The 25,623-nt window shown below is 36.2% G+C and overlaps 1 protein-coding gene across 1 annotated transcript in view; it reads left to right on the plus strand.

Moving 5' to 3' along the window:
- Nucleotides 1-1,833: 1,833 nt before the first annotated feature.
- LOC306872561 (F-box only protein 41-like) overlaps nucleotides 1,834-25,623 on the plus strand; it is a gene marked incomplete at both ends in the record, with an annotated part of 29,687 nt that continues 5,897 nt past the window's right edge. Inside the window, 6 exons of the mRNA XM_079421169.1 lie at nucleotides 1,834-2,552; nucleotides 11,789-11,996; nucleotides 16,237-16,310; nucleotides 19,912-20,270; nucleotides 22,395-22,630; nucleotides 25,020-25,135. Coding sequence (XP_079277295.1) covers nucleotides 1,834-2,552; nucleotides 11,789-11,996; nucleotides 16,237-16,310; nucleotides 19,912-20,270; nucleotides 22,395-22,630; nucleotides 25,020-25,135 — 1,712 coding nt within the window. The remainder of the gene's footprint in view (nucleotides 2,553-11,788; nucleotides 11,997-16,236; nucleotides 16,311-19,911; nucleotides 20,271-22,394; nucleotides 22,631-25,019; nucleotides 25,136-25,623) is intronic.

The following is a 25,623-nucleotide window of genomic DNA, read 5'->3' on the forward strand; positions in this document are numbered from 1 at the left end:
TTATGTTTTAAGTGTAGAATGATGTTTGCCCAAAAATTTATTTTCCTGTTAAATGTTTTAGTTTGAGTTCAACAAGCATAAAATATCACTTCATCAATATATCAATTTCATTTAAACTATATTTGATCAAATTGACGTTTCATCATATGTATTTGTTTTTTATGAGTTGGGGCTACACATATTTTTTGGATGGAAATCCTGCCCTCAATTGAGTTAATCCAATGAATTATTTTTTTGAGTGTACAGTATACTCACATAAAGCGATATATTCTAAATATAAAATTTCCAAAAAGTCTTAAGATGTCTTACATTTCTTAATTTAACAGCGAGGGAACGATGGTAAATGTAACATTTGAACAGACTTGTAAAAATGGTCTATTGTTCATTTGTATCTCTGTTGAGCAGGGTGATTTATGTGTCTTTGTATAGAAGCTATAGAAGCTATGTTATGAGCAGATCTTAAAGGGATCATATGTGACCCGGGCCCCAAAACCTTAAGTCTTAAGTCGCTGGGGTATATTTGCAGCAATAGCCAAAAATACATTGTAAGGGTCAAAATTATCGATTTTTCTTTTATGCCAAAAATCATTGGGATATTAAGTAAAGATCATGTTCCATGAAGATATTTTGTACATTTCTTACCATAAATATATAAAAACTTAATTTTTGATTAGTAATATGCATTGCTGAGAACTTAATTTGGACAGATTTAAAGGCGATTTTCTCAATATTTAGATTTTTTTGCACCCTCAGATTCCAGATTGTCAAATTGTTGTCTCTCGGCCAAATATTGTCCGATCATAACAAACCCTACATCAATGGAAAGCTTATTTATTCAGCTTTCAGATGATGTATAAATCTCAATTTCGAAAAATTGACTGGTTTTGTGGTCCACATATAATGTGATTTTATGTTTTCTTTTCTCTTTGGACTGTTATAAGCTGTGTAAGATCAGTAAAGTCGTAAAGATTAAAGTCTCAAATCCAAAGAGATATTCTTTCTAAAAGTTAAGACTCAACAAGCCTTCCTTAAAATGTCTAATTCAAGCACACCCCTACATATCTGCGTCACTGTTGGAAAATTAGCATAACACCGCCCAAATGTTTGCGCAAAGAAAGAAGGCGTAACTTTTATTCTCGCTGTAGTATTGTAGCTGCCATCGCAATGTCGTGGAGACGCTGTGTGTTTCGAAATAAGGTAAACGCTTGAGGTATTCGGCCAATCACAGTGCACTGGATAGCTGGCCTATTAGAGCACACCACACTTTTTAGAACGATGATTTGTAAAAATCAACACGTTTCAGAGAGGCGGGGCAGAGAGGAGTAACAATAATGTACGGTATGTGGAAAATAATGTTTTTTGAACCTTAAACCGCATAAACACATTGCATTACACCAAATACACAAAATAATGTTCTTTTTAGCATATGACTCCTTGAAAATATTTCAAGATCTTTAAAATAGTATTAAAAAGTAATAAATCCAAAGTGCTGATACCTGCAGATACCCCGAGCTGCAAGCTTTAATATTTGTTCATTTTGTGTGTCTTTTCTCTCTTTTACTAGGACAAAAGTTTTGGACTGTGAGGAAAACTGATTAAGTGCCAGAAATAGGCCTAACAGCAGTCAAGACCTTATTGAAGAACTAAATCAAGAGCTTGTGACTCAGAGGGAGCATGTGTGATGATCTCCTGTTCCTTTCTCAGCCTGCAGCAAACCCAGCACGTCTGAGATGAGCGGTGCTCTGTGGTGCCCGGCCGCTGTCCCTGCCTGCTCTTGGCAGCGCTTGGTGGCGTGAGCAGATTGCTCCATCCTGGCATCCACGGGAGCGTGGAATGGCCTCTTTGGACCTGCCGTACCGTTGTCCTCGCTGTGGGGAACACAAGCGCTTTCGGAGTCTGTCATCTCTACGCGCCCATCTGGAGTACAACCACACCTACGAGACACTGTATGTGCTGTCCAAGTCCAACAGCGTATGCGATGCCGCTGCGCTGCTCCCCCTAGTGGCCGACAGAGCCCTCGCTGCCGAATCTCGTTTTCCTTACCGCGAACTGCCCTGCTCTGGAGAACAGCTCAGTCTTGCGCCTTCATCTACTGCTTGCTACCTGCCCAATGTGGAGTTTCCTCTGGGCGAGATCCTGGTGAAGACAGCCATGAGCTCCGGCGACGCCTTGTCCTCCACAGGGAACAACGCCGTGGCGGTGGCCGCTAACGTGGCCGCTAGTGCGGTGGAGGCGGCTTACGAGGAGGGCCTGGCTCGGTTGAAAGCTCGAACGTTTGAGAGGCTTGAGCTAGATGAGAGGCTCGAGAAGTTGTCAGAGGAGGTGGAGCAGAAGATCGCGGCACGTGTCGGCCGTCTGCAAGCGGAGCTGGAGAGGAAAAGCTTGGAGTTGGAAAAGGCAAAGGTGGAGAGCGAGAGGCTCAGTGAAGAGAAGCAAGACCTGGAAGACAAGGCCACTGAGCTTTCACGGCAAGTGGATGTTTCTGTGGAGATGCTGGCCAGCCTTAAGCAGGATCTGGTTAACAAGGAGCAGGAGCTCTCACACAAACAACAGTAAGTTACAAGTGTACCACTTTGTTTCATGATCAACCCCTAACAATGAGGAAAAAGTGGCTTTGATTAAAGAAATAATGGGAAATGTTCTTGACTGCTTGGACCTTGCTGTTCTTGCTCAAACGCTTGATTCACTCTAGGGCTCTCCAACAGAAGTTTCTTTGTTGGAGCAAGCAGGGCTTTCACAAAAGAAGACATGCTAGATTTGTTTTCAACAGCTCCACTGGTTAGCCTCATTTAGACAAGGCAATTGAACAAGACAGTTAACAAACCAGCAACCGTAGCATCTCTGTAGTATGTTTCCAGTCAGATTTAATCTGCTCTATGGCAGGCTTTTCATGTTCATGGTTGTTACAGTTTAGTGTGCTTTATTGGCGTGACAAGCATTTGTGCATTTGTATAGCTTAGCTGGATGCAGAACAAAGCAGAACAATAATGCAGCATGCACTACTGTTCAGAAGTTTGGGGCTGGTAAGATTTTTTGAAATGCTTTTGAAAGATGTCATCTTGCATATGCTCAGCAAGGCTGCATTTATTTGATTAAAAATGCTGTAAAACATTACTGTAAACAGCACAATTTAAAATAACTGATTATTAATTTAAATATATTTTAAAAAGTAATTTATTCCTATTATGACAAAGCTGAATTTTCAGTATCATTACTTCAGTCTTTCAGAAATCCTTCTTATATACTCAGTTAAGATTCCTTATGCAGAAAAAGTTGTGCCGCTTAAGGCTTTTTTCCAGAAAGGAAAACCTGAAATGGTCCAGACGCCAAATTAAATGACAGCATATGGATTGTTTTAAAAGGTAGTCCATCCAACAAAAAAAAAGAAAACTCTGTCATCATTACTCTCCCACATGGCATTCGAAAACACTCTTCTATGGAACACAAAGGAAAATTGGTCACCAAAACTGTTTTGTTACCAAAATTCTTCAAAATATCTGTGGTATGAGGGTGCGTAAATAGTAGCAGAATTTTCATTCTTGGATCCCTTATTCCTTTAATGCTGTTTTCTGGAGACCTGTGCTCCTGTGATCTGCAGATGTTTTTACTCCCTCTTATAAGCTGAGGAACTACCCTGGACTCTACGGGCCATTGCCTCTAATTACCTGTTCTTTTACCAGTCCGCTCTGTGGTTATAATGGCAATGGCACCAACTTCCTAGCTGTGTTTCTCTGTAGCAGCTTAGTCTCAAATACGTGTTCATGTTATCATGGCACGATTTTTCTTTCATAATGGAGTAGGAACCCTAAAGGGAAAGTGAAAAATGGAGTCCATCAGATAACTTGCATTTCAGTGGATATTATGAGCTCAACTTTGATTGCTAAGCAGTGTGAAGGCATGAAATAATAATGTATTTTAGAAGGTTGCATATCACTGAAAATACTTTGCAACCATACATTGGAATTGAAAAGGCTTAGTTTCATAACATTTGATTTCCTTTTTGACCAAAAGCCAGAAAATGACAATTTCCACATATCAGAGAGTATTACAGTATACAATTCATTGAGTATAAATGGTATTTTAGTTGTCAAGAATGAATAGGGGAAAAAAAGTGGAAAAATACTCTAAAATGACACTTTCCTTTATATAAAGCCCCAGGTTAAAGCCATTCAAATAAAATATCACCTCTCCCAAACTGATTTTGTTTCATATACTGGATATAGAAGTCCAAAAGAGAGGTGCAATTGAGCTTTTGGAGTGGTATGAGTATGCTGTGGGATATTCTCAGCAGGACTTCATCTGAAATATACTCCCACTGTGATTGATTTGTAGCTGCCTGTGGATTAGAGCTTTCTTGAGAAACCGGTCACGCACTACTGGCAGGTGGAAAGCAAGAGGCCTCATTTCTTTTCTCCCGCTCTCACCTCTCTGCTTTTTGACCCTCGGTACCCTTCCTCCATTCTCTCTTTTTTTCTCCCTCCCACTGTCACCTTGATCTTGTTAGCATCTCATATCCCAGCTGATCTCTGTTTCTCCTCTGCAGACTCTGGCTTCTTCCCTCACTTGCAGATTTTTGCTTTATTTGCCTAACTGGATGTCCTCTGGAGCTTTCAAGCTAAACAGATCTTCAAACTATTCTGACTATCATTTCTAACTGAACAAATTTACAGACTTCAAGGCTTTTAAAAACATTTTCGAGCCTGACTTGATTTATTAGCAACATAAGTAAACAAGGATCATTCTTGAATTCATTGCTTGCTCATTTGTGCCACAATGTTCTATTCAGCTATTTGAAATGTGAATGGATAGATCCGATGTCCATGGCTTCCATTATTATGCAAACTTAAGTTTGTAGATCATGATTAATTCATCTGTCTTGCAATTAGAGTACCTCTGTGAAGCCATAGTATCCATCTTGAAGAGGGCAGAAGTGTGAATGACAGATTGATATGCTATATGTGTGTGTGTTTAGTATTCTGTTTATAAGAGGGCTCATATTATAACCTCTCAGCATTTGCATACAAATCTCTGCTAATGTTCTTTTTCCGCTGTCTCTGTCTTTCTTTGTGACCTATCCTGTCATACCGATGTTGAAATTTACAGGACAGGCACAGTTTGAGGACATGAGCTTGTCGGCATTGCCTAGAATAATGATGCATTGAAAATTCTGAAAATTCACTGAAAATATTTGTTCTGAAACAGAAAACTTAAAAAAAAAAAAATCTAAATTCGCTTTGTATATTTTGTAACATGCAAAACAAAAACCTGCTACTTATATGACTACTATATGGCTACTTGACTTATAACATGTACACCTCTGTAGTGTGAACTAAAGCAATTTAGTCATACTAATAATCTGTAATACTTCCAAGCATTCCAAGACCCCATTTTTGCCCTCCTCTAATTTCATCTCCATAACCACTCTTGTTTCTTATGTTTCTTGCATCTAATTATCATTCATATTGTCTGGAGACTGTGTTGCTTACAGCGTTACATAATCATTTACTATTCTGAATACAGTGAGTTGCTGATTAGCCCTCTGCTGCTATTTTTATGTGCACTTGAAATAATTGTTAGTGTATTAGTGCAGAGGAATGTTAAATGTCAGATGTACAATTCGTATTTCTAGGTGACTTATTTCTTTCTCATCTGTCCATGTCTGATGCCCTGCATTGGATTCATCAGTATTTATCGGCTTAAGTGTTTGCAAACAGCCTTTACATAATCATGAAATGCAGATTTTTCTGAATTCCACTTCATAAATTGTAGAGAATTTGATTCAGCTGAGAAGATTCATTTGCATGCATTGAATTAGTGCTTAAAATGCAGATGTAGTTTTGCACATCCGTTGTGATAGTCATTCAGTGTAGTTAACTGATATATTGCATACTATTGCTGTACTATATCATACAATTTTTAAAATCTAGTTGGCAGCGTATAGAAAAACATTTTTTTTTTGTATTAGCCATCTAACCTTATGTGAATGGAATATCATTCTTTCAATCTGAATGAAATGGCTTATTAAATTTAAGTAAAAATGTTACCGGTGCAATGTTCATGCAGTCTTTGTTGTAGCAGTAAAAAGCATTATTGTTTAAAGACATCTCTGACAGCCAACCAATAGTTGTACCCATGGAAACTAGTCTGGAAAACAGGTTGTAGTCATTGAAAGATCAAAGGTTCTTTTCAAATAATAATAAAAAAAATATTTTTTAGAATTGTCTGAATACAAACTGAACTGTATGCCAGCGGCAGCGGTCTCTTGCAAGGTTGAGTAGCACCATCATAGAATCCAGTGCCCCAGAAACTACATTACTCATTGTTATGAAAAAAAAAAAAAAAAAATCTACACCAATAAGAGAATCTCGACAAGCAAAATGTATAAAGCACTGTGACTTTACCTCATTAAAACAGTTAAGTACACTGTCTTGTAGCTTTGTGTTTTTGTCTTATATTTCAAAGAAAATTTTGGTCTTTTTGTACCCATTTGCATTCAGAAATAGTGATGCATGACATTAAATTTAACCAGACATACTTATTTGGTGCTTGATTAAAAAATGACAGAAAATCACATTAAGACTTATGCCAAATATGCTCTGAAATCTAACTGGTTAGACCCTATCACTACCTGATTATTCTGTTTTTCTGTCATATCTTAATGTAAACGTTATAAACATCTCCTGTTCTAAGATAACAACTGCTACAAATGCTTAACTGGATTTTTTGATTAGCTACCACCATCTATCCATTTAATCAGCATTTGTATTTGATCAGGCATTACAAATGGCTACAGCTTGGAGTCCAAGCACAACTGGTTTCTGGGGGAATGTATCTTTTTGAACACTGGCAGCATCGTATCTGAGCAGTTTTAATCCATTGCTTTTAGATAAGGGATGTGTGGAAGTAAGCAGACACACAGGTTATCACACAATCTGTCAGTCTGTCTGTACACTGTGTTCTCTGCGCTACATTCAGACTGAGTTCTGTCACACATTCCAGTTCAAACCATAAGGTGTGACCTCAGGTAGAGTTATTAAATTGTTATTTGTTCTCGGTTATAAAGAGGTTGTCTGCTTGTGAATGTGTATGTTTGTGCTCATTAGAGAAGGTTAAGTTTATTAGGTGACACAAGCTAGAGTACTTTCAAACAACATACCTTGTTTGAATTCCCAGAGTGTGAATCTGAAAGCCACGGTGCTTCTCCCAGCGTGCTTTGCTTGTAGCATATTGGAATTTAGATATCAGCTTTTTTGGCTGGCGGTCTTATTTGTATTCATGTTCCCCTGTGAAGAAGCTTCAGTCAGCTCCAGGACTGTAAGCTACACTGGGAGAGTTTTGATTAGGGCAGACAGCGGGAGACACACTGTAATATGTCATGCTGCTTCAGCCACTTAATTGTCCATGCTTTCTTCTGCTGCTTAATTGTGTTCACTTTAAACCTATACATATTGACCGGGCCAATCGGTCGGCCAGCATTCTGAGTTTTTGAAGTTTTTGCTCTGCAGCCGCGTCTGCTTGCGTCTGGACAAGTGTTAAGCTGCCTTTCCACTATCTCCAACAAATGACAAACACGAATCTTTAATTTCCAATGGAGATTAGTCATATGGGTGTGCAGAATTTCTGATCAGATTTGAGCTTTGGATGCCACCACCAGATATTAGGGATATTTTTCCACTGAAATGTTTTCTTTAAACACTAGTAAAATGAGCAGTAATTAATTGTTATATATTAGTTATGTTACATATTGGGTCATATTAGCTTCTTATCAATCCACTGGATCACATTTACAACTGCATGTTTGCTGCGTAAAGATATGGGTGAATTTTTGCATTGGTCTGAACAAAAACAGCAGACAGGCTTGAAAACTTCCGGTCCATTAGCAGCTGTAGGAAAATAACAAGAATTACAAAGGGCAGTAAATAGCAAAAATGTTTGCACTACAACCCAGTTGTAATGAGGAGTCAGAAGCGGTCGGATCCATTTGCAGTGTTTATTAAGATCAATATCAACAGCGGGCAGTGGTCGATCAACAGTGTCAAGAATGTCACAGAGAACCAGAATCATAAGAGTTTACTAGGCTAGGGTCAGGGCAGGCAGCAGGCTGGGAACAGGTCAGGAACAGATCAAACAATCAAAGGGCAGGCGGCAGAGAATCTCAAGGGTCAAGGCAGTCCAGGATCATACACAGAATAAACAATCAAGTTAAACGCTCAGAAATGTCAGACGGGGCTAAACAAGACTTCACAATGAAGTGGAGTGAGAGTGTGGCTTAAGTAGAAGGGGTAAGTGAGAAACACCTGGCATAATCAGTCCTACGAACGTGGAGAGTTAATACTCGGGTGAGGGTGCCCTCTGGTGGTGATCGGAGAGAGCCACAGAGGCCTGATTTGTGACACCAGTGTGTTCATAATTAAGATAATACATTAAAATAATATGGTAAGACACACCAGTTTGCAATATCAAGCAGCAAAATGAGCAGTTTAAAAAAATAGACAATAAAAAACAATGAAAAATAGATGGAAGCGAATGACACCAGAAGCCAGACCCATAAAATTTACAAATGGCCATGCCTGCACTTACAGGAAAGATAATGTGGATAGGCAAGATAAAATAAAAATACCATCGAAACTTTTCTGAAGGCAGTATAGGTTCCCTTCAGAAAAAAAAAACATTGATATAATAATGCATGCATCATATTTTGACTTTGAAATGTGCAGCTTATATTTATTCAATGAAATCATAGTCTTTTGAAGTTGAATCATCATATATCCATATCCATATTACGATTCTTGTCTTTCCATCCCCAAATTTAACTCTTGACATTATATTAAAGACTTTTCTTGTACCCTTCAAGCCATTTTATGAATTAAATTTGAAACATATTTGATTCAGCTCACAAAAGTGGCTAGAGGGAGCGACTGTTTCACGCTGAAATCCAACTGGATTTGGCAGGTGTTAATGTCAAGCCCTGATTATGTATAACTATATAGTTATTAGCAACAAAATGTCTTTGTACTTGTTTAGAGTTGTAGGCATTTATAACATCAAAATAATTAGTGCCAAGAAATTCAAAGTGCACAAAGTACACATGATTAGAAAAATACAAAACTGGCTGCACACATACATACAGCAATGGAACGTACCACTGATATCACATGGACTATTTTAAAGAGGTTCTCACTACCTTTCTGGTCCTTGAACGTGGTCTATGCTGTCTATGCAGGCTCAGAAAGCTCTTGGATTTCATCAAAAATATTTTAATTTGTGTTCCGAAGACGAACAAAGGTCTTCTGGGTTTGGAACAACCTAAGGGTGAGTAATTAATGACAGAATTTTCATTTTTAGGTTAACTATCCCTTTAAGAGGTCAAGGTTTTTCCTGTTTAGCATGGCTCTGATAGCCCCTCCTGGTAGATGCAATAAGTACATCTGGTTCTAAAAGAATCTTCATTGACGGCCAAAAGTAACCATTCATTCGGGCATATTGTTGAAACTATTAAAACTGGAATTTGGGGCAGGATATATCAAACCGCTTGTTGCTAAAAATTGCTAGCATTTATTATCTAAAATTTGCATACACCCCTGCATACAACATGAGTCATCGTTAGTTTTTGTATTTATTTTTTTCCCCCCAGAGATAAAGACTATTTAGGTATAAATGCATACATTTGCATATGTAGGTGTATAGGCCTGCTCTTATAGAGACAGTCTCAATGCAAATAGACATGGACTTAAATCCACAAAACTTCAATTTTGATTCCCTGGGGTCTTTAATACAAACACACACTGATCCACAGTGCTACTCTCCCGTGAGAGGCCCCACACATTGTGGGTAGATAAACAGATTTATCAAGCAGACCAATGAAATTAGGTGCCAGCCCTTTAATTATTGAAAAGTCACTGCTGTGGTTCAAGATACAGTGAGGGGCTGATGCGGATGTGCGTGTGGTATAGCACCCAGTGAACACATGCTGATCTGCCCTGCCTCCACATTACTGGGCCTGTAATTAGTCTCGTTTACACTGTTGATTAACTGTCATTCTCTTCGTTGTTAGTAGACAAAAATATTGTTGACCTTTACTACAGTAAGAAAGAACACTGCAGTCGAGTGAATAGAGAGCAGTCATTCGAGAAGTAATTACACAAGGAACTGAAAAAGCTGCAGTATGACTGTTTTGAATTGAACAGTCCACCCCAAAAAAAGAAAAAGAAAATATTTAGTTTGTCATTTCAAACCAGTGGGACTTCTTTGAAACACAAAAGGAGATTGTTTTAAATAATGTTCTTTTCTTTGCAGTAACAATGAATAGGGCATAATAGCACACAAGTAGATTATAAAAGTGGTCCGCATGACTTTAACTTTATTTTAAGCAGTGTTATTTCAGTATTATTAATATATTATTACCCGTGGCCCTATAGAGGACTGCTGTTGTTATTTATTAACATTTTGAATTAGCTTTTATTTTTATATATTCAGGTTTTAATTTTAAGTTTAGTTTCAATTTGATGTGCTTTTTTAAAATAGATATTTCTATATAGCTTTATTTTAGGTTTAGTACTTCAACTCATTTTTAATATTCGTTTACATTTTCATCTAATATTTATATTTAGTTTTATTTCAGATACCAAAAATTATTTTTTAAATAGTTTTGTAATAGTTTTAGTTTTATCAATAACACCTTTTTTTTGGCAGCGGCTATTTGCACTATGTCTAAATAGCGATAGATGCTATTTACACTGTGCAAATAGCGGTATTTTTAACTATATGCTATTTACACTAAGTGCAAATAGCTATAAATTCTATTTACACTGCTAAAATAGCAAGACTTTCTGCTGTTTATACTACTTATTGCATTTTTGTCCCTTGATTTCAATACTGATCAGTGACGTAAGTCTTGATTTGGTGATGATAAATTATTGCACAAGAAGAGAAACATACTGGAAATAATAATACCAACCTGATACACCAGATCCACAAATTATAAAAACACAGCAGTGCAGACTACAGTCTGTCTTACATTATAATTTAATAGAGCCTGATCTTTATCATAGTTATTTACTTAGGATCTTTTGCGATTGCTCAATTACATAAATGCCACTGAGATCACATTTACGCACAGTCATTTTCCTAGTTTATAAAATGCTGCTTTTAATTCATGTAGATAATTAACGCCTCTTCCTTGAGTACAGGAACTGGTGCATATTCACTATAGCTTATGATGTTATGTTGATGAAATATTCAAGATGTCAGTATCTCAAAATATCATTTTGTTGGCGTGTGGAAATGAAAAGTCCAACTGTGTGAGAATCTACTATAAGTGTGAGAGAAGCTTAGAATAGCTGAGGCGACGGTGTTGACAGAGGCGCAAGCCAGTGTTTGTGTACAGAGACATTTCCTACACAGAGATAACAGTTGTTGTGCTTTCATTGGCTGCACGCACACTCCAGGGATTTACAGAATGCTAGAGAAGATAAACAAGTATGAGAAAATGGACAAATGGGAGGGAGAAAGTGGTATCAGATGCCCTTTTCCCATTTGTCGAGGTGGGACAGGTTTAAATTTGCATGTTCATGTTTAATTACTTTAAAAGAAAATACTGTTGGTAGCGATGTGTCAGGTCATCTATATGCCACCATATCTTTAGAGTTACATGCTTATTACTCTTTAACACACTTAATACTCATTACAAAATTGATCAAACTGACAAGCTATCACCACTGAGACGACTCAGTCCTTTCACAGTAATCCTAATTTCTTTCTCCTTCTCGTTCATTTCCTCCACACTCAGAGAGGTGGCCCAGATCGACCAGTTTCTGCAGGAAACAGCTGCGCGTGAAGCCAATGCTAAAGTGCGTCTTCAGCAGTTCATCGAGGAGCTGTTGGACCGTGCCGACCGTGCTGAGAAACAGCTCCAGATCATCAGCAGCTGTGCCACCACCCCCAACGGCAGCCTGGGACACTGCAGTCTGCAGGGATCCAAACCTAATGGAAGACAGGTACAGTGACGGAGCGAAAGAGATCAAGGAGAAAAAAGACACTGGAGCGATGTACTAAGAGAAATCAGAGATTACACCTGTCTTTTGTAGTCGGTTATGCAATTTCAGTTAAAAATACATCATTGGAATCATTTACTGTTTCAGTATCTGCATGGGACAAAGCATTCGGGTTACTCTTGGAAAAACTCCAATGGATTTATCACTTGCAAAGAGTGGATTTCATGGTCGTATATGTCAGGGTGTAGCATAGTTGAATGGGTATAATGTTCCTGTATCCCAAGGAATCATATAGTAGGTGCCAAAAAGGTAGACAACTATCCTAATATAGCTGAGGCTTTCACATTCACATTTTACCTTAACAAATGGCATTTTTCAAAATGAACAGAATGTGAATTGTTTTATTCATGTATGAATACCAAGTTTAAATAAGAATGAATTTGAGTCAAACTTTTGTCATTTGCATATTTTCACAGAGCATTCAGGTAAACACTGCCATTCAAAAGTTTGTAGTCAGTAAGTTTTTTTTTTTTTAATTAATGTTTTTATTCAGCAATAATAAAATGCATTTAATTGAGTAAAAGTGACAGTAATGAGTTTTTTTTTTTTATAAATACTGTTCTTTTGAATTTTTTATTCATCAAAGAATCCTGAAAAAATGCATTACAGATTCCACATATACATTTGGCAGCAAAAACTGTTTTCAACAATGATAATAAGAAGAAATGTTTTGGTAACACTTTATTTTAAGGTGTCATAATACAGAGTAATTAACTAATTAATTACTTAGTAGTAGCCATTGTACTTACATGACATAAAATGTACGTACCATGTAACTAAGTTATGGAACAGCCTGTAATTACAGTTTGTAATGCTGTAGATGTAATAGGCAGCTACTGTTACACATATGTAACAGACCGAGTCTGTTATACAGCTACTTAAGTACAATCTTGATACACTTTATTAGCTGCCTAATACATCTACATAATTACCAACTGTACTTACAGGCTTTTCCATAACTTAGTTACATGCTAAGTACATTTTATTTCATGTAAGTACAATGGCTACTACTAAGTACTTAACTAGTTAATTACTCTGTATTATGGACACCTTAAAATAAAGTGTTACCAATGTTTCTTCAGCATCAAATGTGACCTTAAGTCACTGGGGTATATTTGTAGCAATGGCCAAAAATACACTGTATGAGTCAAAATGTTTTTTCTTTTATGCCAAAAATCATTAGGACATTAAGTAAAGATCATGTTCCATGAAGATATTTTGTAAATTTCCTACTGTAAATATATCAAAACTTAATTTTTGATTAGCAATATGCATTGCTAAGAACTTCATTTTGACAGCTTTAAAGGCGATTTTTTTTTGCACCCTCAGATTCCAGATTACCAAATAGTTGTATCTCGGCCAAATATTGTCCTATCATAAGAAACTATACATCAATGGAAAGCTTATTTATTCAGCTCTCAGATTAATTTTGAAAAATTGACCCTCATGACTGGTTTTGTGGTCCAGGGTCACAAATAAACATATTAGAATGATTTCTGAAGGATCATGTGACACTGAAGACTAAATTAATGGCTGCTTCAGCATTATTTATGTTAGTATTATTCACATTAACATTTCACAATAGTACTCTTTTTACTATGCTTCTGATCAAATAAATGCAGCCTTGGTGAGCAAAATTACCTATCCCAAACTTTTGAATAGAATTGTACTCTATATGTGTAGCTAACCAAATAGTAATGCAACAAGCCAAATATCTTTGATTATTAGCATTATCCTGATGTGGACATGTAAAAAGATGGCAATTAGATGGAAATTACCTGAAAGTGCTTTGTTAAGGTTGCAGTTCTGTCTGCAATTTTCTGTGAGATAAATAAATCTTAATGCAGAACCCCGGAAGTGTTTCGTACTAAATACTCATCAGTGCTTACCTAATTTCTGTGAACCTCCAGAGAACTTTTACAATGTTAAAAGATTGCACTGGTACACTAGTCTCATTTCCTTAGATGTAGAGGGTGTTAAACTGTGGTTGGTTACTAATTGGTTTCATAACTGACTCCACTGAGTGTATATTAAGAAATTATTGGTCTGCTATCGAGGAAAAAAAATCTATTCAAGTCATTTTTAATAATAGTGAAGAAAGTGTAGAATTTATTAAAGTTGTGTACACTTTATGTACACTTGTGTTTTGTACATTTATTCGTGTCTATATGTCACAGTTAGGCAAAATTCAGTGTGTCTATGTATGTGTACACGGTTACTCACACTGCTGTTTTAGGCATCTTGTTGACAGCGGATGGCACATTCAGGCAGCACCCTATCAACCCTCTGATATCATTGGGGACCCCCTTTGTCACCATGGAAACAGCAATCTACATTTGTCATTTACTCATATAGTGTGTTGCACACAGCACTGTTGACTCAGTTTGAGTTCTCACACAGATTGTGTTCCCAAATGCCAGCCACAGCCTTCCAGTCTCCTACTATCTGGAGAGGAAGTACACTCAGTTATGTCAGAAGCATCAGGAGCATACATGCTGTGATAAAGGACATTTGGCCTAAATTAGAGCACAGGCAGGAAAGTAAACAAGAAAGAAAAAGATGGAGGTGCAAAATGAGTGTTTTCGTCTCAAGTGTTTTCTAGAATTCCGGCCAGACTTTTACGCTGTGCACCACTAGTGAGATCGATGGTGCTGCTGCTTCTATTTCTGCCCCATTTCTGCAGGCACTAAGTCCAGTGTGTGTTTCTGAATGTGTGTGTGCCCTGTCAGCACTATGGCACCTTACTTGGCCCATATTTTCTTGGGTATATCACCTTAGCTAGAGCAGTCATTTAAAGGCACAGTTTTCCTATTTCCTGTATGAGTTTAAAGGTGCTGTATGTAAGTTTTTGACTCTTCTAAAGCCAAAAACTAATATAATATGTTTGTAGATATTTAGGAAACATGTTATGTTTACATAGCTGTTTCTCTGAAAAATAATGCTATAGCCAGTAATTCTACTCTGAAATGTGCGTTCCGGGGCGGAATGCCTTTGTTTTTGCAGTACCCATTTCAACCGCTAGCTGTCAATCTTACATACTGCTCCTTTAATACTTACATCTGACAAATAAAAGTCAATAGTAGTTGACCGATATTGTATTTCTCTGGGATAATGTTTTATCTTACAATAGAAAAAAAAAATGATAAAAAAAATACGCTTTACATAGATTAGAGTTATTATAGTTAACTAAAACCAACCCAAATAAAACCAATCTATTGACTTGAAATAAAATAAGAATTAACTGATTATTTTGTATTTTATTTCAGCTAGAGCCAAAGTGACATTTCTCATTATCATTTATTGTAACTTGAAGTACTAAAAGAATTAAAGCTAAATAAACTGAAACTAATAAAATAAATAACTATACACATATTTAAAAAAAAAAAAAAACATAATAAAAACTGGCAAAACAACAAAATTACTGACACTTTAAAATTAAATTGAAAACACTCAACATGAAAAATAAATCAAATCTAACTCAAAATATTAACAAAAACGAATAGTTTATCAAAACACTGATGCAAATTTGCTGAAATTAAACACAATTTTACATAATATTTAAAAACTTAGAAAACATAAAATATTCATTATCCTTTCACAAGGCTTGTGCTAAAATGGCACAATCGATGAAGTGAGCATGGCTGTCTGGAAACAAATTCGGTTTGGTGCAATTTTGCCAATTATTTGACCTGGTAATGTCTTTCAGCAAAGCAAGCACATTAAAACAGGTTGCACCAGGGGGATTGTCCATGTAATAAGTGCACAGTAAGCCAATTTGCATAAAAGCAGCTAAATGACAAATTAGTTATTTGTAAGATGAGTAATCAGTGATGCAAAGCAATCTGCTGTCTCGTTGGCTGTGCTGTTATTTTTGACTGAAGGAGTTTTGAAACTGTCAGTGCCCACCCCATGAAGGATGAATGGTGACGCTAAAGCCTGTGTAAGTGGTAATTTCATCAATAAAGTTGTGACGAAAATGTGACTTGTTTTCCCATGTACAGTATCTCTCTTGTCTGAACAATTGAGACAGGTCCTATAGTTTTCTACCCTACCTGTCAATCTGCTTTGCTTCTGTTTGTATTTCCCTGATGATGTTGAGCTACAGTATCTCAGATGTGGTCAGTGAAATTTTGAAGCATATTTCACTCACACTTTCCCTTCATTCTCTTTCTTTTTCTCACAGAGAAATTCAAGTATCTCTGGGGCATCGAGAGGAATGTACCAAGTGTCTGATCGACGTTCCTCCCCCAGCACTGCGTAAGTCTCAGAATAGCCGAATTCTGCCTGCACACCAGCCAAATTTTCTTATAAGTACTAAAAATTTGAATAATTATTTATTAAATAATAATTCATATAATTAATTCAAATGCACGTCAACTGCTACAGGCACACAAAAAAAGTACAGGCAAGACATAATGAATACCCGTGGCTCCCGACAGTATATTAAGGTGTTATGAAGTGAAACAATTGGTTTGTGCAAGAAACTGAAAACATTATTCCAAATTTTCATTTTTGGGTGAACTACCCCTTTAAATAATTAAATAATTAATCTGCATATTATAAAAGTAGTTTGATTTAAAATATTAAAAGAACCCCAGTCATTTAGATCAGGTTACCTAGAGAGAGCAATGAAATGCTTCATAGTAGTGTTACTCTAGTGATGTTTTGTTGCTGAATGAATTTTTTAACAGATCAGTTAAAATAATCATAGAATGACAGTCATTTGTTTTGTTCCTGAATGAAATCGGTTGAATGACTGATTCAGTGACTTGCTCATAAAGATACCTAATGTTTCTTTTATGCACGGTGGAAGTGTAGATTTACTTCAAACTTTAAAGTATTAAATTTATCATTAAATTCGGCACCAGAAGTTTTGCAGCTATATCTCAAATATGGCAGAGTAGCATGTTTATGTCTTTTATCTGCTCTGGGTGTTTTAGAGTCAGTCTGGTGTGGATGTGTCTTGGGAAAATCGCTAGATTGTTGTATTTGCCTCCGGGTTAAACCAGTCTGTAATCTCTCAGCCATGCAGAAGATATGCGGAAAGAGTCCTGTTGAGCACACACACACACACACACACACACACACACACACACTAAAATGCCTAAAAGCACAAGGCCAAAAACAACCATTGCCCAAGGCTTTTGAAGGATAGTGGTGAACACGTCTTGTGTGTGTACTGAGAGCATGTGTGTGTCAGGTCAGATTTTGCCTACATAGTGGAGACCAAATATCCAAAGTTAGTAAAACCTAAATTCTTAACCAAATTCATGACAGAATTTTCATTTTTGTTTAAAACACAGCATCACTTTAATAAACAAATGAAATAATGTCTTAATGGAAATCTAAAGATGTTCTTTTTTTGGGGATTATAAAATACTGTTTTATAAATGCTGTGTTTAATGAAGCTGTAACAGAAAAATTGAACATATTGTGAACATCACTATTTTTAAGATTTAATATTATTCTAGTGAAATTGTCTCAACCAGTCACCATCTGACACTGAGCATGACTAATTCACATCACAAACAAATTACACTGGTTTTTATTTTTAGATTTTCTTCTTTTTATGTGATTTCCCCATAACATACCATAACCTTTGTATGGCTGCTCTTTTAACAAGGTTCTGATCTGTCAGTGAGACATCACTGTCCATCTGTTGTGTGTGTGCGTCTGCGCATGGGCCGTATCAAACCATTTGGTGCTCTGAGGGAAGGAAGGAGCAGCGTGGGTTTGCCTGGAGTCTGCTGTCCCTAAATTGACATCACAAACTCCACAGGTCTTCCTCATGAATCAGACGAGAGAGGACTGAAATATCAGACTGCATATGATCACTGCTGTTCCTTCATTATGACACACATAAGACGTTTATTAAACAAGTGGCATATATGCTGTTCATTTGAAGGAATTCTCCATTTTGTTTTCAACATTGATAATAAGAAAACAATGTTTCTTGAGTAGCAAATCAGCATATTAGTATGATTTCTGAAGGATCGTGTGAAAATACAGCTTTGCCATCACAGGAATAATATACATTTTAATAAAATAGAACACAGGTATTTTAAATTGTAATAATATTTCACAATATTACCGCTTTACTGTATTTTTTATTAAATAAATGCAGCCCTTGGGAGCATAAGAGACTTCTTTTAAAAACATAAAAAAAAATATCTTACCAATCCAAAAGTTTTCGTTATATGCTAATTAATTAATAAATATAATAATAAATACAAAATATTAATAAATTCTACTATAATTATATATATATATATAGGTTGTTGCGAAAATCTAACATGAGTAAATCACTAGAGACATTACAAAATGTGTTTTTAGAAGTTATATTGTTTGTTTTATTTCATATGATTGAAAATAAAGCTGCATTACGGTCCACAGCAATCTATTTTTTTAAATCTGTTTTTTAAATCTGTCTGAGGGAAACTTAGGGGACAGACATCATTAGCCATTGCTTCCATTTTTAGCATCTCTATTTTTAGCTTCAAATGAAAAGCACAAATATGTAGTTCTTATATAAAGTAAGGGGTGCAGAAACATCAAGAAAACTGTGTAAAATGATAAAGAAACGACTCTCATCTTCAAAGATCTTATGACGTTTCTTCCACATCTTTATTTGTTTTTATTTTTTTACTTTACGTATAAATTCTTTTTAGCCTTTGTGTGTTATCTTACAAATGGCTTTTGATGTCTCTGCCATAGCCAGTCATGCATTACACATTCCTTCTGTGTATGAAGTAATAATATGTCCCAGCTTCATCTCTAGTGGGTCGTTTGCTCTTCAGCCTACAGTAGAATAGAAAAGTCTGTCATTGTAGTTAGTTGCCTGCAGCAGAGCCTACAGTAACTAGTGACTCCAGTAGCAAAGTATCTCTTTAAGTCTCAGTGTTGGCTTTTGAACTGTAACATCTGGAGAGTGACTAAATGTCTGGCTGGAATCCCCAGTGGAAATTCGGTCCCTGCTAAGCCATGGAGGAGAATTTACCCATAATCCCATGCGAATGCCCTAACTGTTGCCATAGTTTAGTGGTTTCTCTTGTAATGATTGAAGGTCTTGCGTAGTGGAAGTGTTCAGAAATATCATACCCATTTAAACTGATGCCCATGCGATTTTTGAGCAGTAGATAATGAATGCAACTATTTGTGTCTTTGAAAATTAAGTTGCATAATTATTGACGTTAAAAAGGAATCAGGAATAATGCATTTACATGTCTAAACTGAGTCTGTCCCAATTGAGTCACAGCTTCCTCAGATCATTTTCTTTAAACTGAAGTCAAATTGAAAATGTGAGGGCTGCTTATTTCTGTATAATATAATAACATATATACCTGCATGTATAATCGATTAATTGCGATTAACCATTCCCCAGCACTAGATTTTTATTTTTATATTTCTAGGTTTCAGTTTAATTTTGCCTTAATGTTTTGTAATTTTCTTATGTGCTTTTGTATTTTTTTAAACATATTTTTTTAATTTCATTTTAAGTTTTAGTAGCTTTACTTCATTTCAGTTAGTTAATAAGGCAACATTGATAATTGCAAGGTAAATAAAAAAGCGCTCTAGGCTAGAAAGAAAGAACAAAGAAAGAACGAACAAAAAAGAACTGAAATTTATGATTTAGTATTTTGGTGAATTTTCAATGTAAAAATGCAATGTAACTATTTTTGCATATTTGTTGGGCCTTTACATTTCATGATAATGCATTTACGGTGTTTTAGTTTAATGATTACATTGAACAATACTGTCAGTAGATGTCCAGTAATTCTTTTTATAAATTACTGTGAATTAACCACAGTATGGTGCCTGTGTTTTTCTCCATGCTTCCCTTTGTGCTCTTCCTGAACAGCGCATCAGGACGAGGGAAGTCTGTGTCCCAGGGGTCAGGAGGTTACGACAGTGACAGTGTGGACCTCCATGCTCTGGAGGATTGCCCTGATGCTCAGTACTACCACGTCCAGTGCCGACGCGGGGAAGGATGCGGAGGAGGATACGAAAGGGCAGCTGCTTCCCGGAGCTGGGGTCTCCGCAAACAGGCCATCCAGAACTGGCAGCGCCGGCCGTACCGGAACAGCACGGAGGGAGAGGAGGGCGACGTGTCTGACGTAGGATCCCGCACCACCGAGTCCGAGGCCGAGATGTGGGAGCAAGACAGAAGAGCAGAGAGCCAGCACGGGGGAAACCGAGGAGGATACAGACTAGCTACAGGTGCGTCATTGACCTGCGTGGGCTGGACGAGCGAAGAATTTGTCCTGGGGTTTTATTTTGTTTTTCCAAATGGTGGTGGAAGAACATGGTTCATTTCCCAGGGAACACAATTCCAAAGGCATTTACCTTGTAAATGTCATTTTTGGCTTGTCAGTCATTTAAAATATAATCTGGGGCAGGCAGAAAAGGGCAGTTCTGTAGCACATGCTGCTATGGTTGCAAATGTCATTTTGCAGAATATAAGTTTGTGAGTTAACAGTTTGTCAGGCCCGAGGCCACAGTACCCACTCTCCAAATAATGACGGGACAGTCGGGTCAGAGGAACAGGATGCTGGCTGAGGAAAATTAGGTCACATGGATGCAACTACTGTCAGGATCACAGGCCAGAGAGCAGTAGAAAGAGTGTGTCATAAAGCCATGAGCAATGAGCACAATTTTCCACCTACTGACTCCAGGTCATTATGAGAAGAGCGAAATGAGTAACCAATAGTGCACTATATGCTCTCATACATAATCATACCACATACAGAGTGTGACGTCATGATGTCTTTACTGTATGTAGTTCATTTACATTAATTAAGGCTCATTTGTGCTTTTCAGAATGTCACCTCTCGTCAGATTATGTGGCAGAAAATGTAGGGGGCAGCAGCAGGCCTGCTCACATCTTAATGAAAAAAGTTAAAGGGAATTAACAAAATATATTCAAGATTTCTTCCTATCATACAGAAGCCATCATGAAATCCTATATTTAAACAATACAAATGCCTTTCATATCAAACAATGTCAGTGTCAGCCTCAAAAAGTATTTAAAAGTAGCTATAAACTTGAGAGATCAAGTTGATGTATTCTGTGAATTTATTTAAGTGCAGATTAAAAAAAGAAATCTATTATTATTATGTAATTCTCATTAATTTTATTATTTTTGTACATTTTTATTTTTGGTATATCTTATTTGGACTAACTAATTTTTAATACTAAAATAATTTAATAATTTTTATTTAACAAATTACTGATTGATTGATGGATGGATGGATGGATGATTGATTGATTGGATTGATTGATTGATTCATTCATTCATTCAGTCATTAATATTAAATAAATAATTATTGTTGAGCGTTAATTAAATGATTATCATTGACATATTTTTATTATTTTATTTTTACTTATTTATTAATTAAACATCTAAAATTGTGTAAAATTTCAGAAATCAATACATTTTTCTTTGCAGCAAACAATGTGGGATGATGTTGCCTGCATCCACATAAGTCCTTAAGACATCCACTTAAGACTTGTTTAGTGTTTAATGCAAATATGAATGTAATTTTATTTTATATGTTGTTGTATTATGTAATGGATTATTTTATAAATTATCTGTACACATATGAATACATTTTTTTTAATGCTGAGCTAATATAATTTAACACTGTATTTTTATTTAACAATAATAAATATTTGTTGTGGGGGTTGTAAACATTTCAGAAATCAAGACAATGTGGGATGCATCCACTGATCTAGAGTGCTCTTTTCCTGTCCCGCTATTGGTTAATGTTTGGCTAGTTTATCCATTTGAATTTAACTGAATGCATAAACATTATTCCCAATCCAGGTGAAGGCCAAGCTTTCCTTACCTTGGCCATATCTTACCCATACACAGTCTATCCTGTCATCACCATTACATCTCACTTATTTGAGAGCCTGTTTGAGTCATAGCTTTTGGCAGATTTTGCTTTAAAAAATGTCTTGCAAAATAAGAACACCTGTTTCTTTAGTCTCAATCTCATTAGATCTTCAGCAAATCGTGTATGACTCAAGAGACCTAGAGTCTGTCAAACTGGAGCTGTGAGATAGAAATGGCCTGCTGATGGCATGATTTGGAGGATGTTCAGATCCTGTAGGAGGCAGTGAGAAGAGCAAACAGACCGATAGCTGCACTTTTTTATTGGACTGAGGCGCCACCATATGGACATGTACGGTAATGCAGCCAGTAAAAGGATTAGTTCATGCATGTTCAGTCAGTGTGAGTTCAGTGTGTTGAAGGTCTTCTCTTTTACATGCAGAAAAACTACATCGTGACCACAGCTGTCAAGCAAGTCTTCATTTATCTCTTATTCTTCGTGTCGACAGGTCGTTCTGAAGGGGGATACAAGCCTTGTCGTCATGAGAAAAGCCCCTCTAAAATCAACGAGGTGATCAGTCCTGAGGTGCTGAAGATACGTGCCGCTCTCTTCTGTATCTTTACCTACCTGGATACGAAGACACTCCTGCGGGCGGCCGAGGTGTGCCGGGATTGGAAGTTTGTGGCTCGTCACCCGGCGGTGTGGACCAGAGTGCTGCTGGAGAACGCTCGCATCTCTTCAAAGGTTTTAACACCATTCACACAAACACTCTTACAGTAGTACTCCTGCTCAATTTTGGAACTGACCACCTACTTTTTCTGCAGCCTGGGGTTCAGAATATATTTCTCATTTATCTTCTCCATGGCCATTTCAGAAATTTCTTAATAAAGATATCGAAGTCAAATCAATCAACTCCAATAACATTATGAATGACATAACAACATTATACAGAATGCATTCTTGAATGAACAAACTGCTAATGAATAAATTATTACTAATTTTTCACCTTGAATTATGAAATCAGATCAGCCTGGATTTTCGTTTTAAATATATTTTCTTATTAGAAAATGCTATTTTTGAATTTTATGCTTTAACTTTACAACAAGACATTAAATAAGTATGTATATCTTATATTACCCATAATTACTGTCTTCAGCCTTCAGTAGACTGTGAATAAATGAATGAATTAAAAGGCTCATTCCTGTTATGCAGTACCTTTTCAGCTGATTATATTAATAATAAATAATAATATTAATAATATGCTTGTTCTGTATTTTGGTAAAAAAAAAAAAAATTAGCTTCACAGGAAGAAAAACACTTAAGTTGGCCATTGCTCAATAAGGAATTGAGAGTTAGCTGACAAAAGGTTAAAGTTAATTTGTGATTTATTTATTTAGTTAGTTAATAAAAATACATAGGATACAAAGCGATATTAGGGACATGAAGGACAAATATGTAATGATTAAATAGATAAAAGACAAATCAATATATTAGTCCCTAAAAACATTATTAATTTTTTTGTATTATTTTGATGAAATTTTATATGTTAAAATACATTTTACACAAATATAGTTTAAGAATTAAAACTGAAAAATAAAATGAGTTTAAAACAAAATAAATAATAATAATCATAATAATAATAATGACAGGCACATAAGAAGACTAAAATTTTATATATATATATATATATATATATATATATTAGTAATAATAATTGTCATGTTAAGTTAGTAAATATCACCAGGATTGTGGCACAAACATAAGTATAGTGAAATGATTCGTAGTTTAACTGTGATATATTTTGCTAAATGTAAAATAATAATAATAATAATAATAATTCTATTAGGGATGTAACGGTATGAAAATTTCTAATCACGATTATAGTGACCAAAATTATCACGGTTATCAGTATTATCACGGTATTGTTAAAATGTGCTGGAGATGTTCAAAAAGTACCGAAACATAAATCACTTCACCAAGTTTCATACTTAAAAATCAACAAACAGCAAATAAAATGACTTTTTGTTTGCATAATCACTAAAACAATAACATTACCAATGAGGTCTGGATTTTAAATGACAATTTGACTGACACCAGTTTAATAGCATGTTCAAATAAATAATGTAAATGTTCAAATAAAGCTTTGAAAAAGTTTAACATAAAGGTAGACCACACATTTCAGCCTTTAAAGAAAAGAGTTAAATTAAAATGATAATTAATAAATGATTATATGTATTTTACCTGCTCCATAAATAATTCTATATAGCATATCTGAATTGTTTAAATGTACATAAGTTTGTTTTTCATCAACCAGTTAAAATTTACAGCAGGTCATGCAAATTTGGTCAAATTTTTGGCCAGACAGAAACTGCACACAGACTGAATGTAAATAAGTGTCTGTAAATCCACTCTCTGGCAGCAGGTGGCGCTTTATACGGAAAAGCTGAATTACAGCTGATTCCTGTGAACTCCGCGAACACTTCCTTTAGGTATTACATGGAGCGAAGATGAGAACAAAATGCCATCAAATCGTTTCTGAAGACAGTCCGAACCTTCAGAGGTACATTCATATAATTAATTCATTGATATATTAATTTGTATAATTCCCTTAGCACTCTTTTAAAACCTCCCAGCTTTTCCGCCCTATTTTCACTCAGAACGAAACTACTGTGCTGCCGTGCGCTCGTGAGACTGTTACTGAAAACTCTGCTTTATGCCGGACAGTATTTATTTATCGCGAGTTGTTTAAATCACGGTAATCGAATACGGTTTTAATGATAATTAAAATATGAAACGGTAATACTAACCGCGGGGAATTTTATCATGATTTATCGTCAAACCGGTAATCGTTACATCCCTAAATTCTATCATCTTTAATGTCAACTTTAAAAATTGTGATTGTAATATTTTATTAAAGATTATACTAAATAATATATATTTATGATGTATATATGTATGATGGCGAGATGAAAATGTGCTGCATTGTAGGAGTGACCCAAAAGACATTTAACAGATCTGAATGAAATGTAAAAAAGTGTAGCGTATATTATCTGCTGCCCACGTATTTTGCAACTGCTAATAGTCCTGAAAAAGGCCAAGCTTTCTAACTCTGTCTCTCTCTGTGTTTCTTTAGTTCCTGTGCACTCTGTCTCAGTGGTGCACACAGACGCATTCACTCATCCTCCAGAACCTCAAACCCCGGCAGAGGGGCAAAAAAGAGACAAAGGAGGAGTATCTGAAGAGTACACGGTAACACGGTCTCCCACTGCGCCTGCTGTTTACTGTACCACACAGCTCCACGCACCTCCTCCTCTTCTCATCGCTCTTTTATTACCTTCTGCACTCTTCTCTGATCCTCTCATCACTCTTTCACACCAAACAGATACACACTCACTCGCTCGCACAGTCTGACACTTGTGAAGTGCTTGTTCAGAGATCCAGCGTGAGAAGGGAACAGAATGAGCAGCCTGTTAATTGCTCTGCTAAATCACCTCAACCAGAGTGCCAGTCGAAAACCTCATCAAAGAGAGAGGGGGGGGGGGGGGGGGGGGGGGTTACATGACAAACATAGAATTTGCGTATTTGGTGGATTTAAACCTGAAAGTGCATAATTTTTTAATGTTAGGATATCCTGTCTGAGACAATTCATTAAACGTTTATAAACGTTAACATATTTACATGCGGTGTATTACATTTGCGTATGGGTCATAACTTTATTAAGACGTCTGGTCACTGTA

This window comes from Barbus barbus (assembly GCF_936440315.1).
Source record: "Barbus barbus genome assembly, chromosome: 7".
In the NCBI taxonomy this organism is placed as follows: Eukaryota; Metazoa; Chordata; class Actinopteri; order Cypriniformes; family Cyprinidae; genus Barbus; species Barbus barbus.